Source organism: Mesoplodon densirostris, chromosome 16 (genome assembly GCF_025265405.1).
Source record: "Mesoplodon densirostris isolate mMesDen1 chromosome 16, mMesDen1 primary haplotype, whole genome shotgun sequence".
NCBI classification, from domain to species: domain Eukaryota; kingdom Metazoa; phylum Chordata; class Mammalia; order Artiodactyla; family Ziphiidae; genus Mesoplodon; species Mesoplodon densirostris.
In genome coordinates this window covers 44,463,409-44,481,329 of record NC_082676.1, presented here as the reverse complement: position 1 = coordinate 44,481,329, position 17,921 = coordinate 44,463,409, and the positions used below count along the sequence as shown (strand labels likewise).

At 53.0% G+C, this 17,921-nt stretch overlaps 3 protein-coding genes across 4 annotated transcripts; 1 reads left to right on the top strand and 2 right to left on the bottom strand.

Moving 5' to 3' along the window:
- Nucleotides 1-2,790: 2,790 nt before the first annotated feature.
- On the bottom strand, nucleotides 2,791-6,665 carry BCL7C (BAF chromatin remodeling complex subunit BCL7C). Its single transcript, XM_060078740.1, has 6 exons — nucleotides 6,404-6,665; nucleotides 5,768-5,846; nucleotides 5,325-5,433; nucleotides 5,070-5,231; nucleotides 3,538-3,623; nucleotides 2,791-2,986 (listed from the first exon to the last, which is right to left on the bottom strand). Exons 1-6 carry the CDS (start codon nucleotides 6,493-6,495, stop codon nucleotides 2,861-2,863), a joined length of 654 nt encoding a protein of 217 aa, XP_059934723.1. The 5' UTR covers nucleotides 6,496-6,665; the 3' UTR covers nucleotides 2,791-2,860.
- Nucleotides 6,666-9,658: 2,993 nt separating this feature from the next.
- LOC132476332 (cardiotrophin-1-like) lies at nucleotides 9,659-14,163 on the top strand. 2 transcript variants are annotated; one of them, XM_060078219.1, is made up of 3 exons: nucleotides 9,659-9,728; nucleotides 10,910-11,028; nucleotides 12,675-14,163. In XM_060078219.1, exons 1-3 carry the CDS (start codon nucleotides 9,704-9,706, stop codon nucleotides 13,137-13,139), a joined length of 609 nt encoding a protein of 202 aa, XP_059934202.1. In that variant the 5' UTR covers nucleotides 9,659-9,703; the 3' UTR covers nucleotides 13,140-14,163. The 2 variants fall into 2 exon arrangements, with proteins under 2 accessions (XP_059934202.1, XP_059934200.1); XM_060078217.1 differs by lacking the exon at nucleotides 9,659-9,728 and having other exon boundaries at nucleotides 10,103-11,028.
- Nucleotides 14,164-14,591: 428 nt separating this feature from the next.
- Nucleotides 14,592-17,648, bottom strand: LOC132476948 (cardiotrophin-2; the record flags this gene model as incomplete). The annotated part of the gene is made up of 2 exons (XM_060079206.1): nucleotides 14,592-15,050; nucleotides 17,499-17,648. Coding segments are annotated over 2 exons (609 nt in total), but the record flags the coding sequence as incomplete, so codon positions are not given.
- Between the last annotated feature and the right edge of the window lie 273 nt (nucleotides 17,649-17,921).

Sequence of the window (17,921 nt, the reverse complement as noted above, 5' to 3'; positions counted from 1 at the left end):
ATGGGATGTTGACTCTGACTTCTGGGTGCTCCCATCTTAGCCAGCTCCTGGGATTGTGGGCCATTTCTGGGGAATCCCAGAGGGGATGCTGGGAACAGGTGGGGAGGAGGGCTAGGCTGAGGATCTGTGGGATGTCCCGGTGGAGATGTCATGAAGGCATTTGGCTCTTTGAGCCTGGAGGTAGGGGGCAGAACTAGGAGGCAGAGACTTGGGAACCATTAATTCAAGGAGTAGGTGGGACCTAGCAGGGAAAGTGTTCATGAAAAGAGCTAGGCCAGAGCCAGAGATATTTAAGGGATCAGGAAAAGGAGAGAGTGACATAGGGGAAGAATGGCAGAGCACTGGAGGATAGGGCCCGAGAGCCAAGGGTGAAGAATTTCCAAAAAGGGAGTGTGGATGTGGGGAGGGGGTGGGGACGGCATTGCAAGGTGATGGTCAGGGATATGGCTATGGAAGAGGTGGCTTTTAAATCAGGCTACAGAGCAGGCTACAGAAAAGGTGAGGGCAGGCTTGGGCTAAGGGACAGCTGCCCGGGGACTGGGGCCTTGGGCTAGGAGAGGGATAGGAATGGGGAAGACTCAAACTTCAGCCTTTCAAGCCTACTCAGAAATGACTCTTCCTCCCCAGTCTCACTGGCAGGTGAGTCTCTGGCCTCTACCCCTACCCCCTAATATCCTCATCTGTAAAATGGGGTAATAGGAAAAACAGCTGCCAGTTGTTGAGCACTTACTATGTACCAAGCCAAGGACTCTCTCTCCATGTATTGCCTCATTTAATCCTCACAATAATCTCACCAGGCTGATGTTACTATTATCCCCATTGTACAGATGAGACAACTGAGGCACAGAGAGGTTAAGTCACTTGCTCAAGGTCACACAGTGAATGAATGGAGACACTGAGATTCTAACCCAGAGCCTGAATTCTGGGCCTTAACGCTGTACTCCTAATCCATACAAAGCACTTTACATTTTACGGAGCACTCTCATTACCACATGAGGTGATTCCGGGGAATAACGAGAGGACCCACACACCCTAGAAATGGCTGAGGTTTTGATCACATGTGCTGAGGCGGAATAATGGCCCTCCAAAGATGTCTAGGCCTCATCCCCAGAACCTGTGAATATTTTACTTTACATGGCAAATAAGATTCTGCCAATGTGATGAAATTAACAATCTTGAGCTGGGAAGATTAGCCTAGATTATGCAGGTGGGTCCAATGTAATCACAAGAGTCTTTAATAGAGGGAGGTGGGAGAGTCAGAGAAGCAGATGTGACAATGGAAGCAGAGACAGAAAGGGAGTTTGGACGATGTTATGCTGCTGGATCTGAAGATGGAGGGAGGGGCCACAAGGGATGCAGGTGGTCTGCAGAAGCTGGAAAAGCAGGCAAACAGATTCTGCCCTACAGTCTCTGGAAGGAACCAGCCCTGTCAACATTTTTACTTTAACCGACTGAGAGTAATTTTGGACTTCTAACCTCCAGAATGCTAAAATAATACATTTGCATTGTTTTAAGCCACTAAAATTGTGGTAATTTGTTAGGCGGCAATAAGAAATGAATGTACCACATCACTGCACACCTGGCTCCCCTGGCCAACCTGGCTCAAATATTAGTACTGAAGCTGCTGTCAGGAAACACCCTGAATATTTTTTAAAGTTCTTTAAAGTTTCAATTTGGTCTTCTCTGAACCTCAGTCTCTTCCTTTGTTAAAAATAAAAATAGGAAAAAAAATAAAAATAAAAATAGGGCTAATACACCTGACTCTGACTCTCTTGCAGGCACAGAGTGAAGGTACCCTTATATTATTTGAAGTTTCCCACAACCCACTGCAGCAGATGAGGCCTAGTTATTGTCCCCGTTGCTCAGATGAACAAACTAAGGCTCAGAGAGGGGAAACAGCCAGCATAGAGCCACACAGCTAGTGAGTAACAGAGCCAGGACTTTAACCAGGACTTCTGACTTCAGATCTCCCACACTGAGGTACATGTCTCAGAGTCAAGCTTGTGTGCCACCTACTCAGAGAAGCCTTCCTGGAGAGCCTCAGCCCATTCATTAATTCATTCATTCACCAAACAATTGCTATGATTGCTCTATGCCTAGTGTGCTGCTAGGCAAGGCTGGGACCAAGTTCTGCTCTCAGGAGCCCACAGCCTAGTGGATGAGATAGACATACAAACCAACCATCCCCAAACAGCCTGATAAATGCTGAGACAAAGGGAAAGAAGCACACGGGGTTGTAGGAGCCCGAAGGGGAGAAACTCACTGAGCCTGGGGAAGGCTTCCTGGAGAAGGTAGTGACTGAGCCGAAGACAAGCAAGATTCAACCAGAAGTGTGGGCAGGGGTTCCAGTGGAGGAATGGTTAAGCAGAGGCAGGGAGGAATGATGCTGTAGCTTCCTGAGGGCAGGGAATGGGTTGGGTCATCCCAGGCCCCAAAGTCCCTCTGGGCTTCTGTGTTCCTGTGTGTGAATGGGAATCACGGGCCTGGCTGTCCAGAGCTTTGGTAATTGCTGGGCCCAGGGGAGGACTGAGCAGGAAGAAAAGGGGTCCTGGGATTACCAGAGCAGGAGGGCTGAAGGAAGGGTCAAAGGTAAGGGGGACAGGACAGGGTGGAGGGAGTGCTGGGGAGGCAGGGTCCTAGCTCAAACCCCTCTTCCATGTCTGACTCAGGGTGTGACTACAGGTAGGTCCTCTCAGAGCCTCAGTGACCCCATCTGAGAAATGGAGCGTGAGACAAAACTGTCTCCAAAGACCCTCCCCAGCCCTGACGGGGAAATGACATGACACAAAATTACAAAAGGGTCTTTATTTGTAAAAAGCCAAAGGGACCCCTGGGGCAACAGGACAGGCAGGCCGGCTTCTCAGGGGTCAGGGGCATTTGGGCAGATGCGCTTGAGTGGGGGGGCGCCCTCCGAGTCCTCTGTATCACCCTGGGCTGCCTCGGGGACAGGTGGCACTGGCTCAAAGACGGGGTAAGCTTCAGGGGCCTGGAGAGGAAGGGTGGACAGGCATGAGCTCCACCCAAACCCAGGAGTGCAGCCTCCTAGCCTATGCCTTCTCGAAAGCCTCCACTCCACTCCCCTCCCGGACCCGGGAGTCTAGCCCAGGGCCAGGGCCCCAGGACGCAGATTAAGTAGGGCGCCGGAAACAACAACAACACCATTTGGGGGAAAGAAGCTGATATTTGATATTTCTCGAAAACGTATCACGGTAGTCCTTGTGGGAAAAGTCAGAAGTTTGTGGGGGACTTTCTTAAGCTAATTACATACTTAGGATTAAAAAAAAAATACTTGGAGGTGCACCATGATCTTTTCAGGCTTTTAATGGTCTCAAATCAGCCCCAATCCAGCCCACAGGATTTTGTTTCTAAAACACCCTTTTCTTTTCAGTCCCAAGAACCCAGCCTTATAGCCTTTAGCTGTGTCCAAGGTCTACATTTCCCACCTGGACCTCAAGAGTGCAGCCCCCAAGGCTTTGGCTACCCCAGAGCCCCCATTCCCTCTAAGACCTGGGAGTCCAGCCTCCTGGCCACTCTCACCTCAGCCTCCAGCAATTCTGGAACAGGCTCCTCCTTGGTCAGCATTGGAGGTTCATCGGTGCTGCCCGCAGTTATGCCCCCAGGATCTGAAACATGAGATTAACAGGTGTTCCCTGAGCAGCTGCTCTGTGCCACAGCACAGACCAAGAGGGAAACACACCAATCACATAAGCCCGCGGGCTGTGGGAGCACTGAGTGGGGAGCCAGTCACCTGGCTGCAACCCAGGAAGAAAACACAGGAAGGACATTTAGGTGGGATCTTGACGGGTGAGTAGATTTGATCAGGCAGACAAATGGGGAGCTGGAGTACATTTCAGGCAGAGGGAACAGAAGCTTGGCAAGCCCAGATTCTGGGGTTGGACTGCCTGGGTTCGAATCCTGACCCTGGGCAAGTGACTTAATTGCTCTAAGCCTGTTCTCCCCACCTGTAAAATGGAGATGATTACAGTAATTACCACATAAGACTGTTGTAAGAATTAGATAACACAGGAAAAGCCATTAGTACAGTGCCCCGCACACAGGAAGTGCTCGAGAAATGCCAATTATTGTTTTTATATTAGTAAAGGTACACAAGCGTGTGGTATGATCTAGACAACATGGAACACAGGCCCAAGCCATGGTGTTCTTGAAAGGGAACAATGAGGTCAGCAGGGGACAGTTCACGAAGGGCCCGGAGTGCCAGGCTGAGAAGTCAAAGGTCACAGGCAGCCACTGAAGGCTTTGAAGCAGGAAAATGACCTCGTCAACCTTGTGCTCTGGTAGCTGTGTGGGTCCAACTGGAAGAGAAGAGACCCAGGAGGAGGCTGGAGCTAGGTGCGGGTGAGAGAGATGACAGAGCCTGGGAAGGCAGACACATTGGGGAGGTGAATCTGACCAGATAGGGGATTGACTCTATGGGAAGAAAGAGGAGCTGAGGAGGACTCATACCCCAGATCCTGGCTCACTAGCTGTGTGAGCTTGGGCAACTTACTGAACCTCTCTGGGTTTCGGTTTCTCATCTATAAATGGAGATCATAACCCTCACAGGGTTGTTGTAAGGATTAAATGAGATAAAACATGGAAAGTGCTTAGAAGGGTGCCTGGCACACAGTAAGAGCTCAATAAGTATTAGCTGTTATTATCACTTATTATTAATCACTCTTACGATTATCACGATTACTTATTCCTTAGCAAGTATTTATTGAGCACCTACTATGTGTTCCATGGTGTTCTGAGGATACAGCAGTGAACAAGATTGATATGGGCCCAACATTCAGGAAGTGGGAGTGGCAGAGAAAGATACTTAACTAGTAAAAAGCTAAATTTACATGAAAACCTCAGACAGTGCTAAGTTATCCACAGATGCTAAGAAGCCAGGGGAAGGAGAAAGATAGTCCCTAGAGGAAGGGTGGTGACTTTCCACAAGACTCAGGGAAGGCCTCCCAAGGAGGCAACACAGGAGGGGGGAGCAGGTCGAGGGGTAAGCTGGTGGCTTCGACCTTGGAGAGAACAAGATTCAGAAGAGAGGGCTCCTGGGAGGCACCTGGTCCTACCTCTCTCCTGGCCCAGCTGTGGGGGCTGAGCATCCTCCGGGACCCCTTCCGGTGGTCCAGCAGGTGACACAGGGCGGCTGGGCTGGGGGGTGCCCCCAGGGCTGGGATCGGTGCCCTTTTGCAGGGAGCCTTCCGAATGGAAACTCTGGTTACTGTTCTCATCTGTGGGAGCAAAAGCCAAAAGGGTTGGGCCTGAGGCCTCCAGCCCCCTCCCTCAATCCCCACAGCCCCCCACATCTCAGCATCCCTACATACCATTGAGATCGAGCAGGATGAGAGGGCCACCCCCTCGGGGACTGGCGCCCCTGCCCCTCCGCTCCCGGCCTCGGGATCTCTCTGCCCCGCCACCTGCCCTCCGTCGCTCCTGGGGGTTAGAGGGCTAAGGGTCAGAGTCAGCTTTCTAGTTAGCACTTGCAAAGCCCCCACTGTACAAATAAGGAAACTGAGGCACAGAGAAGCAGAAGGCCCTGCATGAGGGGACAGGTTGTGCACACTGGGTTAGGTCTTGAACTGGGGTGGGGGGGAGCGGGGTCCGGTGTGGGGGGAGGGGGAAGAGGCGGAGTTACTACTAATTGTTAACATCTGTCCGGGCTCCTGCATTTGAGGTCTGAGTGCGGACTGGAGGTGGAGGCCAGGGTGGGGAGGGGCATGCCTGAGGCTGCACAGAGGAAGGGCCTGGTGTGGGAGAACTTGCTCACCTCCTCCTGGGGGTCCACCACTGGCACCCACTTGAAGATACGAAGGGAAGTGTCGCCCACAGTCACCCAGCGCTTCTCCCTGTGGGACGGTGGGGGGACTGGGTCAGAGAGGCCTGAGGAGAGAGCCACCCCAGGAGCTGGACACATCTGGGGATACCTGTAGAGGTGGTGGTGGTGCCGGAGGGAAGGGGCAGTTTTGCTAATGGGACATAGTTAGAGGGAGAAACCCTGCAGACCCGAGGGTATATAGATGGGGGGGGGGGGTGCCTCTAGAGAGAGTGTGACTTGGGGTCATGGCTCTGCAGACCCCTGGGGTATATACGTGGAGAGCGCGACTATGGGCCGGGCTGGGGACCAAAGCAATGAAGATCACTCTGCATACTTGCGAAAGGAGTGTCAAAGCTTCAGGGGGCGGGGCATAAATGGGGGCTCCAGCCTTGGGAGGGCGGCGCTGGTGAACACGCTTTGTAGACCCCAGGGTGTAGCCAGGAGAAGGAAGATAGAGCCCTGCAGATCCAGGGCGCAACTGGGAGGCACACCTAACACCTGGGGGCCACAGCTGGCGAAGGGGGGTAGACGTATCTGGGGGAGGAGTGGCCCATCGTGTCCCGTCCCTGGCCCCGGGGCAGTGCTCACCATCTCCGGACCTTCTCGATGGTCGCCATCACCTTCTTGATGTCATCCTTGGCCCGGCTCCGGGTCTCGGCCCGCACGGTCCGGCCGGCCATGCTGGCGGGACTGGGGCCGAGGCCGAGCCCGCGGCTGGGCCGCCTCCCGTCCGGCTGGCTCAGGCTCGGCGCCAGGCCGGGGCGCCACTCTCTCGGCCTGTCGTCTCTCCGGGAGTTGGCCGCGCCCTCCCTCGCTCCCCAAGGCTTCCGCGAGTCCCCGCCCCGCTTCCTGCCGCCGCGCCCCGCCCCGGCCCGTCCCCGGAGCGGCCGGGCGGCGCGGGCGGCCAGAGCCCAGGCCTGGAAGCCGGCCGACCCCGCCCTGACCGGGCCCGCCCCCACCCGGGGGCACCCGGACGAGCAGCGCCCCCTGCCCGCCGCCGAGAGGCAGGTTGGGAGCCGCTGGGCGACTGGACGCGCGCGGTGGGGCTGCGACCTTGCGTTCAGACCACGTAGGCGCCAGGGGGCGCGAGAGGGTGTGTGTCCTGTGTGCTACCGCTGCTCGTGGGGGCGTCCCCGGAACGGGGTGTGTGTGTGTGCGCGCGTGTGCGTGTGCGTGAGTGTGTGTCCCCCTCGCCAGGCTATCTGGTTCTACACTGTTCAACTACTCATTCATTCAACAGTCTATTGACTGAGTGCCAGTTACGTGCCAGACACTGAAAATATGACTGACTCTCCACCCACCAGAATGGCTAAAGTGAGAATGACGGACCCTACCAACTGGAGGCGAAGAAATAGAGCAACTGGATCCCTCATATTTCTGGGGGAGTGTAAATTGGTAGAGACACTTTGGAAAGCTGGCGGTTTTCGAGTGAAACTCTATGATCCAGCAGTTCCACTCCTAGGTCGTTAACACCCAACAGAAATGCGTGGGTATCAGAACCAAGGGGTCTGTACTGGAATGTTCATAGCTCTATTCATAATAGCCTCAGACTGGAAACAACCCATCGACAGGGGAGTGCAAAATGATTGTAGCCTGTTCAAACCATGGAGGACACAGCAAGGAGAGTGATGTCCTGCTACCCCCAACAACTGGGACAAGTCTCATGAAAGAAGTCAGATACAGCACTACATACTGTATGATTCCATTTATATAAAGTTCAAAGCAGGCAAAACCGGGCTCCCCTGGTGGCGCAGTGGTTAAGAATCCGCCTGTCAATTCAGGGGACACGGGTTCGAGCCCTGGTCGGGGAAGGTCCCACATGCTGCAGAGCAGCTGAATCTGTGCACCACAACTGCTGAGCCTGCGCTATAGAGCCCAAGAGCCACAACTACTCAAGCCTGTGCCCCTGGAGCCCGTGCTTCGAAACGGGAGAGGCCACCGCAATGAGAAGCCTGCACACCGCAACAAAGAGTAGCCCCCGCTCACCGCAACTAAAGAAAGCCTGCGGCACAGCAATGAAGACCAAACGCAGCCAAAAATAAATAAATATATAAATTGAAAAAAAAACAGACGAAACCAAGTAATGTTGTGAGAAATCAGAATAATGGTCAGCCTTGGGACTGGGAGGGGCTAAGAGGGGGCTCTGGGAACTGGTCATGTTCTGTTTCTTAATCTGGTGCTGGTTCCCAGGGCATATTTACTCTTGGAAAATTCGTCAGGCTGTACCCTTATGATGTGTGTACTTTTCCCTGTGTATATTTTACTTCAGTGGAAAGTTTACTTAAAATGAGTGTGCCTTGGTTGATTTTGTTTGAGGCTGTGTTTGTCAGCAGATACCACCTTCTAAATTTCTGTTGTTATGTGTGTGTGTGTTTCAAGGGTGTGGCTATTGTGTCTGTGTGTTTTGGTGTTACTATGTTCAGAGGGGTTAAGGTATAGGAAGGTGGTTATGACAGCATTTCTGGATCCAAACTGCTGGGGTAAAATCCCAGCTCTTCTTGTCCAGTGACCTTGGACAAGTCACTTATTTCTAATTCCTCAGCTATAACATGGGAGTGAGTTAATACCTGTATAACTTAGAACAGTGCCTTGCACATAGTAAATACCCAACAACAGTCTCTGTTAAAAAAGTGTGTGATGGTGACTTCCCTGGTGGCGGAGTGGTTAAGAATCTGCCTGCCAATGCAGGGGACACGGGTTCGAGCCCTGGTCCGGGAAGCTCCCACATGCCACGGAACAACTAATACCATGCGCCACAACTACTGAACCTGCGTTCTAGAGCCCACGTACTGCAACTACTGAAGCCCTTGCGCCTAGAGCCTGTGCTCCGCAGCAAGAGACGCCACCGCAGTGAGAAGCCCGCACACCGCAACGAAGAGTAGCCCCTGCTCACCGCAACTAGAGAAAGCCCGCACACAGTAACAAAGACCCAATGCAGCCCCCACCCCCAAAAAAGTGTGTGATGGCCCCACCTGCTGTGCCCTCTGCCAGTTTCATTCACAAACCCCATAACAAGCTGTTGTCTATCGTTTCCCCATCAGACTGTGAGCTCCTCAGGGGGCTAGAGACCAAGAATGGATCATCTCTAGGTCCCAGAGCCCAGGAGAGTGTGGGTGCTTGGGAACCATTTGTGGGGATAAGTAAGTGTGTACAGACCGTTCAGCATTTGTCTGCATCAGGTTAGTGGTTTGACGTGTGGGTATGACTCCCTGTACCTGTCTCTCTTAAGCTTGTTCCTGTGTGAGAACCCTTCAGTAGATGCGGGTGTGTCAGAAGAATTCTCTTACTGGGTCTGGTAAGGTGAGGTGAGGTGGCCCCCTAGTAGGTGTGACTGTGAAAGCAAGGGCAGGAGACATCTGAGATAGGCCGGGAGGTGTATGTCCGTGTAGGTGTGGCCTAAGCCTGAGGGCCCCCACCTTGGCCTCTCAAGCACCCCGCTCTCCCCTCCCCCAGCCAAGAGGAAGGGCAGCACATTCCTGTCCTGCCAGCTGCTCCCTCTCCACCACCCACCCCTCCCAAGCTTTCTCCGAAAAGCAGCCCGGGCGCCAAGCCTTCCCCCAGGTCGGAGCCTGAGCTTCTCCTCCCATCTGACTCAGGGCTGTCTCCCAGGCCCCGGCAACCCAAGCCTACAGGTCCCGAGTCCACTCTGCAGACAACCTGCCGCCCCCTTCCCGACTAGGCCGTGCATGCAGGGAGCTGAGCTCAGGGCCAAGGAATCCTGCCCGGGGCGGCGGAGGTGGGGTGGGAGGTGGGGTGGAAGGGGGGTGGTAGATTGTTGGGGTCTGAGCCCTGATTGGCTACGGCCGGGCCACGCCCCTACCCTTTTCCCCCCTTCTCCCCTCCTCGGTAGGGGGGCGTGGAGGCAACCGGGATCAGCCTGGGGCCAGCATGAGCCGGAGGGAGGGAAGTCTGGGTAAGGGGCTGAAGGGCCGGATGCCGAGCGCCGAGGGGAGCAGGGGTCAGAAGGGCTGGAAGCTGGGGTCTGGGTCCCCGCCACCCCTAGGTCCGGGAAGGGAGCGGCCTGAGCGGGGGAGAGCAGGGCCCCGGTGTCAGGTAACGAGCGGGTGAGTTGTGCGTGAGCTGTGGGAAGGGGTAAGCGCCAGAGTTTAGAGGAGGCCTGGGGCTGTGCCTTCGGAGACTTTGGCTCAGGAGGTAGATTACCGGTTCGAGTACACCCTGGGGGAGAATTGGGGTAGTGGTTGGGACAGGACGCCGGGACCCTATCTGAGTACCGGGAAAGAATCAGAGCTGGGAGCCAGAAGGAGGGGTAAAGTTAGGGGCGGAAGTCTTTGGGCCACAGGGGCTGGTAAGTAACAACAGGAGACGAAAGTCGAGGCTGTTAAGGATAGGGACCCGCGGGGCAAACTCTAGCGAGGGGCGGGTCGGGAGTTGCCGGGCTAGGACTACAGTCCCCAGCATGCCCTGGGAACGCGCGCTAGGCGTCTCGGGAAATGTATTCTTCCTCCCGGGGCACCACCCTCTAACTTGTTCTGGTTAAGGCCGGTTGCTGATTCATTGAAACTGTACGGTGCCCAGCCCACGGTTTTGCACAGAAGGACCATCAGGGAAGAAATGGCACTTCAGTATCCCAATCTGTAAAATGGGCTTAAAGGCTTGTTTCAGTTTTAAGTTCTGTGCTTTGATGATGCTGAATTCCACCAACAATCACTGAGGTACCGAGATACGTGAGCCCTGCCCTCAAAGGGCTCCCAGGCTGAGGCAGATTCTCACAGATAAAAGAGATATTAAAAGAACCGCCTTGGAAGTATGAACAAATGGCCTTAAGTAGAAGGAAGAAGTTAATTTAAAGGAGGGGTGAATCTGGAGGCTGCACTGAGGAGGCAGTATTTGAATTTGGCTTTAATAGGACTTCAACCATGACTTGGGGACAGGGAACACATTTCAGGAGAACAACCGTTTGGCAAATGTCTGGTGCCCTATTTTCCCTCAGTTGGAATGGGACAGAGCCTGCCTGGCTTAAAAGGTGGAGAATTCAGAGTGGAGCTTCCGGGTTCAGGAAGAGCCAGCCTGGAAGAAGTGGTCAAGAAGCAAGGGGTTGGGGTGCCCTCATTCCTCCCCCCCTTTTCCCACCAGAGGATCCCCAGGCTGACTCCTCAATCTCACCCCTTCCCCACTTGGAGTCCAAGATCCAACAGACACACAGCCTTGCCCGCCTCCTCACCAAATATGCTGAGCAGCTGCTCCAGGAATATGTGAGTGGGGTTCGGGGTGTGGGTACCAGGGTCCTGGGGAATGGGGAAGTACATACAGATCAAGGGGTCCTTGACCACCCATTTTCTCAATCTCACTTCACAGCTGCAGAAATTGGGGCTTCCAAGAGGGGTCAGTAACTGGCCCCTGGCCACACAGCAAATTGGAGGAGGACCCTGTCTGTGCCCCAAATGCCCCTCCATTAGCCTCAGCATGGAGGCTCCCTACTTGGTACTTTAAGACAGAAGCAACCTGAGAGAGTGAAGAGAACTCTGGTCTGGGAGTCAGGAAACCTATGTTCTTAGGCTCTGTGTGATCTTGTCATCTCACCTCCATGAGCTTGGGACTCCCCAGGTGTACAAGGAGGCACTTAAGGGAATTCCCTGGATGTCCAGTGATTAGGATTCGGGTGCTTTCACTGCCAGAGCCTGCGTTCAATCCCTGGTCGGGGAACTAAGATCCCAGCAGGACCAAAAAAAAAAAAAAAAAAAAGGCAGTTGAATAAGATGAGCTGTGAACTCTTCTACCTGTGTTATGCAGAGAAGCTAAAAAGGGGTTTCAATCTAGGGGTAAAAATGCCATCCCAAGAGGACACTTTTACAGGGGAGAAGGATCTGCCAAAATCTTTGGTTGGCCAGAGGACACTGACAAAGGAAACTAGATAGTTCCCCAAATTACTCTGGTGTAGTGGAGGGAGGGTATAGTTTTGAATCAGATAGACTGTAGCCCTGCCAACTTGTTGTGACCATGGGCAGTACTGATAACATTAAATATAATAACTTAATAATTATGACAGCAATAGTAAGATAATAAAGCTAGCTTTGTAGTCCTACCAACTTTGGTTCAAATTCCAGCTTCTGCCCCTTCCTAGATGGATGACTTAGGATAAGTCAGTCCCAGTATCCTCATTTACAAGACCATGATCATCATCATCACACCCATTATTGGGAAGATTAGGAATAGTGTGTTTAAAGCAGCACAGTGCCTGAACCAGAAGCAAAATGTTAGGAAAGGATAAATGGTATTGTTATAGCATCTTTACAAATTACAAATCACCTTTATCTTTTCATTTGTTCATTCACATGACAGTTATTCATTGAGCCCCTGGCTGTGTGTCAAGCAGGTGCAGAAGTGGGGAAGAATGGGGGGAGGGAGTGAAACAAACTCGGTCCCTGCACTATCTTCTGTGATTCTCAAGAGGTCTGTGGTAGGAAGGCAGGACAGGGAACTGTTCCCCCATCTTACAGAGGAGACCACTGAGGCTCAGAGAAGGAAACGGTTTTGCACCGAATGGCACAACTAGTAAGTGGTGGAGACAGGATTTGAAGCTGGGTCTGTAAGTTAGCATTAATAAAAGAACTAACATTTTTTGTGCCCTTCCAATGAGTCAGGACCTGCCTTAAGCATTTTAACAGGCTCATAACTACCTTATGAAGTTGATATGGTTATTATCTCCATTGAGGAGATGAGGAAACAAAGCAGTGGTGTAAAGCGCACGGTGGTTTTTGTTGTTTTGTATTATCTCAAACACAGCCTTTCTGTTGGCAGGAGTGTGTCATTTACGAGATGGGGACACTGAGGACCCAGGAGAGGGGTGGAGGGCTGAGTTCCGGGTGGAGGAGCCGCCCTGACTGCCGCGTCTCCGCAGGTGCAGCACCAGGGAGACCCCTTCGGGCTGCCTGGCTTCTCGCCCCCGCGGCTGCCGGTGGCCGATCTGAGCGCCCCGGCCCCGGGCCACGCGGGCCTGCCAGTGCCCGAGCGCCTGCGGCTGGACGAGGCGGCGCTAGCCGCGCTGCCACCGCTGCTGGACGTCGTGCGCCGCCGCCAGGCCGAGCTGAACCCGCGCGCGCTGCGCCTGCTGCGGCGCCTGGAGGACGCAGCGCGCCAGGCGCGGGCCCTGGGCGCCGCTGTGGATGCCGTGCTGGCCGCGCTGGGCGCCGAGACCCGCGCGCCCCGAGCGGAGCCCGCCGCCGCCGCCATCGCCGCGGCCACTGCCACCGCGGGCGTCTTTCCGGCCAAGGTGCTGGGGCTCCGCGTGTGCGGCCTCTACCGCGAGTGGGTGAACCGCACCGAGGCCGACCTAGGCCAGCTGGCGCCCGGGGGCCCGGCCTGAGAGCGGGGCACGCGCCGCAGCTCGCGGTCCCCTCCTGGGCCGTCTCCGCCTCTCCATCCCTCTCCATCTCCGGCAGCGTCTCTGTGTTCTCCGACCGTCTCCATCTCTCTATTTGCTTTGTACGCTCTCGATCTCTTTTTCTCCCTGGGGCCTCCTTGTCTGCGTCTTTGACTTCCCATGGCTATCACTTCCTTGCTTTCCCCGTCTTTTTCTCCATTGCTTGGGCCTGCCTCGCTGAGGATCTCTGTCTCCTCTTGGCCCCATGTGAGCGTGTGTACATCTGCGCCTCATCTCAAGGAGGGGACACCTGGCACTCTGTTTCCCTCTGTCCTTCTCTCTGTCCTTTCCTGGCTAGGGATATGTCTGCTGACCCTGTGGTGGGTGGGCTGCTCCAGACAAATTTCAGCCACCTTCCCCCAGGGTCACTCCACCTGCTGCTCTCCCCCTCCCCCATCCCACCCTTTGCGGCCCTGCCCCCTTGCCTCTGATGTCCTTTCCCTTCTTCCCCTCCCTCTGCCCTATCCCTGTACCTTCCCTTCCCCCCAAGTTAGGTCTACTGGAGAGAAAAAAAAAATCACCCCTTAAAAAGAGTTTTATTTACGAGAATAAATTAATTTTTTGTAAATAAAATGTTTAAAAATAAAAAGAACACTAAAGTTACCAGTATATATAGTTGTTGAAAATGGGGAGACACCTTTAAGGAGAATAAGGTCCTTGGGTTACAAACTGGTTCCCCCAGACATCCGCAAAAGCCACAGTATAAATAGGAGATTCCTGAGAGCCCCAGGCCAGGGATGCCATCTCTCCGCCCAGAACAGGAAGTGGATGTGTCCTGAGCAGGAAACAGATGTGACACGAATCCTTAGTTTTTCAAGAATCGGATGTCCATTGAATAGGAAGTGAAGCCCCTTAAGATGGGAAGTTGGAACAGTGGCCACAGTCGGAGAGGTAGACTAGGGGAGGAAATGAGCTCCAGCAAGAAGGGAGGCCTAGTTGCTCAGAAAGTCCATATCTTCATACAGGAAGTGAGGTAGACAGAGACAAGAAGGCAGCCCCTGGACCTCCCTGAAATTACAGGAGGGAGAAGGTCTCAGGGAGAGCCCAGGAAGGAGACCAACTGTACTGCCCCCTAGAGTGGGAAGTGAAGCCACTTCAAAGAGATACTTTTTTCCACCCAGGAGGTGAGCAACCAGTACCACTGGACTGGTAATCCATAAAATGATATCCATAGAGTCCCACCCAGATCTGGAAGGGATGCCATAGGACCTAGGCAGGAAGGCCCAGGCAGTGGCACCTTGAGGCCTGGTTACCAGGAAATTTTCCCAAATACATGGTACACAAGCCCTGTCTCCTAGACAAGATGTGTCTCCGTTCTAGCGAAGAAGCAAGGCAGAAAAGAGTCTGTTGTGAAAGCGGAAGTGTTGCAGCCTCTGACGGGAAGTTCCACCTCCTCTACCCAGGGTATTTGGCCTTGAGCAGAGCCAAGTCCCTCACAGCTCGGTCAGTCCAATGGCCATATTCCCGGGTTACTACATAACCTCGACATTTCCTCTCAAAGGCCGAGGCCCCGAAGGGGACAAGCCCGAGAGTGTCCTCTTCTGGGGGGATAGGCAGGCCCAGGGCAGTCATGATGGCAGCCATGTTGCCCAGCAGACCTTGGGCCCTGAGTCTTGCAGCCCCGAGCTGAGCCAGAAGGATGGGACTGCCAGGGTTCAGGTCACTCTGGTCATCCCCCACAAGCTGGAGGTGCTGGGTCAAGGCCAGGAAGGCCCCCTGGGCACAGCTCAGACGCTCCCTGTCATTCAGTGCATGCCAGGTCTTGAAGGAAACGGCGGCAGGAGGCAGGCTGCTGAGCTGGAGCTCTGGCGCTGAGAAGCCAGGATCACTAAAGGGGCTGCCTTGGCACTGGAGCTGCATGAGGGACAGAGACAGGAGTGAGGAGGCCAAAAGGCTTCCCTGGGTCTCCCCTGACTTCACATCTGCCTTCCATGAGACTGGCATCTTCCCAGGGGGAGTCGCCATTCCCTGCCTCTCAGGGAGTTGGTGAAATGTTCTAGCACAGAGCCTGGGCTCTGTTAGGTTCCAGTTTGGCCTCCTTCACGTACAAGTTGTGCAACTTTGAATCACAGCTTCAGTAATTCCCATGTGGCACTATTATGGTGAAGATAAGTAATATATTGGGCTGGCCAGAAAGTTAGTTCGGTTAATGAATACATTGTTCAATAAAGTTCTTGGTGAAAATGAAAGATGTGTCTTTTAATTTTTTTTTTTTTTTTGCGGTACGTGGGCCTCTCACTGCTGTGGCCTCTCCCGTTGCGGAGCACAGGCTCCGGACGCACAGGCTCAGCGGCCATGGCTCACTGGCCCAGCCACTCCGCGGCATGTTCGCGGCACGAACCCGTGTCCCCTGCATTGGCAGGCAGACTCTCAACCACTGCACCACCAGGGAAGCCCAAAAGATGTCTTTTATTTTTACTGAAAACTGAACGAACTAGTTGGCCAACGCAATGTATAAAGCACTTAGCACAGCATCTGGCATACAATAAGGGCATTAATATCGTTCACGAACTATATATTTATATTAGTATCATGAACACTATGACTATGTTACTTATTGCAATATTTTCAATATAAATATATTATTGACAATGTATAATAGTTACAGCCCTATTTCCTTTTTATTCACAGCATTTAGTGGTTTATGTTTGTTCATTTTATTATAATCATTAATAAATAATTATTAATATTATTAAATTTAGTTGAGTGCTTTCTCCATTAAAGTTCTCGCCTCCACAAACCTAGGCCCACAAAATTTTAATGCACACTGATAAATCCCCTAATTGATAGATCATCTGGTCCTACATCCCCATCTTACAAGTGGGGAAACTGAGGCTCAGGGTGCCCAAAGCTACCCAGGGTTTGGTGACAGATATGAGACTAGAAACTAGATTAAGTAACTTCACATGGACCTAGAATATAGCACAGCAGAAGAGTCACAAACACCAGGGCCTCCAGGGGCCAGGCAGATCATGTCACTTGGGGAAGAGGGCAGGACTAAGAGGGGGGTGGGGGTGGCAGGAGGCCAATAGGATCCCTGTGCCTCTTTTTGACAGGCACTCGTACACAAAATCTGAACAAGCATTGCATGGCCTAAACAAAACATCTGTGGGTCAGACCCAGTCAGGAGGCTGCCAGTTTGAACTTCTAGACCTGAGGTTTTGTGACCTCAGGCAAATTATTCCCCTCTCTAAAACTCAGTATTCCTTATTTGTAAAATGGGTTGTAAATCCACCTCTCAGAACTATCTGAGGACTCAGTAAGATAATGAGGCTAAGGACTTCCCCAGTGGTGCAGTGGTTGAGAATCTGCCTACCAGTGCCGGAAACATGGGTTCAAGCCCTGGTCTGGGAAGATCCCACATGCCGTGGAGCAACTAAGCCCATGGGCCACAACTACTGAGTCCGCGTGCCACAACTACTGAAGCCCATGCGCCTAGAGTCCATGCTCCACAGCAAGAAAAGCCACCACAATGAGAAGCCTGTGCACTGCAACGAAGAGTAACCCCCACTCGCTGCAACTAGAGAAAGCCCGCGCGCAGCAACGAAGACCCAATGCAGCCAAAAATAATAAATAAATAAATAAATATTTTAATAAGATAATAAGGCTAGACTTCCCAGCATGGCTTAGGCTCAAGCAAGCACGGGGCAGGCTTCCCTGGTGATGTAGTGGTTAAGAATCCACCTGCCAATGCAGGGGACACGGGCTCGAGCCCTGGTTCAGGAAGATCTCACATGCAGCGGAGCAACTAAGCCCGTGAGTCACAACTACTGAACCTGAGCTCTAGAGCCTGTGCTCTGCAACAAGAGAAGCCACCGCAATGAGAAGCCCTCACACCGCAACAAAGAGCAGCCCCCAATTGCCACAACTAGAGAAAGCCCGTGCACAGCAAAAAAGACCCAACGCAGCCATAAATAAATAAATAAATAAATAAATTTATCGAAAAAAAGAAAGCACGGGGCATGAGGTAGTTGTGGAAAGAATCATGATCCCCTAAAGCCTTTCCCGCTATGTGCTTCCTTTGAATCTTCTAACAGTCCTGAGAGGTCAGCCAAGGCAGGATGATCAGCCCATTTGGCGGATGAGGAAGCTAAGACTGGGAGAGAAGGAATGACTTGCCCAAGGTCAGCCAGCCATCAGTGACAATGTTCCTGGGAGTATGTCTCTAGATGGCAGAGTCCTTATACCCTTGGACCCGTGGAGGAGCCTTCCTCTGGCCTTGCTCTGCTTCCCCTACCCAGAGCTGGGCCGGGGGCGTGGCGCCCTTCTCCCCTCATTCCCTGCTCGTGCCGTATCACTCACATAAGTCTGCAGCAGTGTTGAAGTATTCTTCTGCATGTAGAGTGCCAGGCTGTAGGCTTGACTGATGGGCTCAGCTGGGGAGATGGGGGCTCCCAGACTGAGGGGTGACAGCAGCAGGGTCAGCAAGCAGAGGGCGGCTGGCAGGAGAAATCAGAGGTCAGCACCAAGTCCCCGGCCTCACCTGACCATTCATTCATCATAACAACTCCTCAAATGGGTACAGCCCTTGTGGCCTACAATGATCTTGTGTATCCAAGTCAGGGCAGAACCATCCTTTAAGCCCATTATTTCCAGCCCAGAATATTCCCCTGAACTCCAGACTCATGTATTCAACTTCCCGCTTGACATTTTCCCTTGGATATTAATAAGCTTCTCAAAGTCAAAATATCCAATGGTCAAAAAAATATATATATCCAGGGCTTC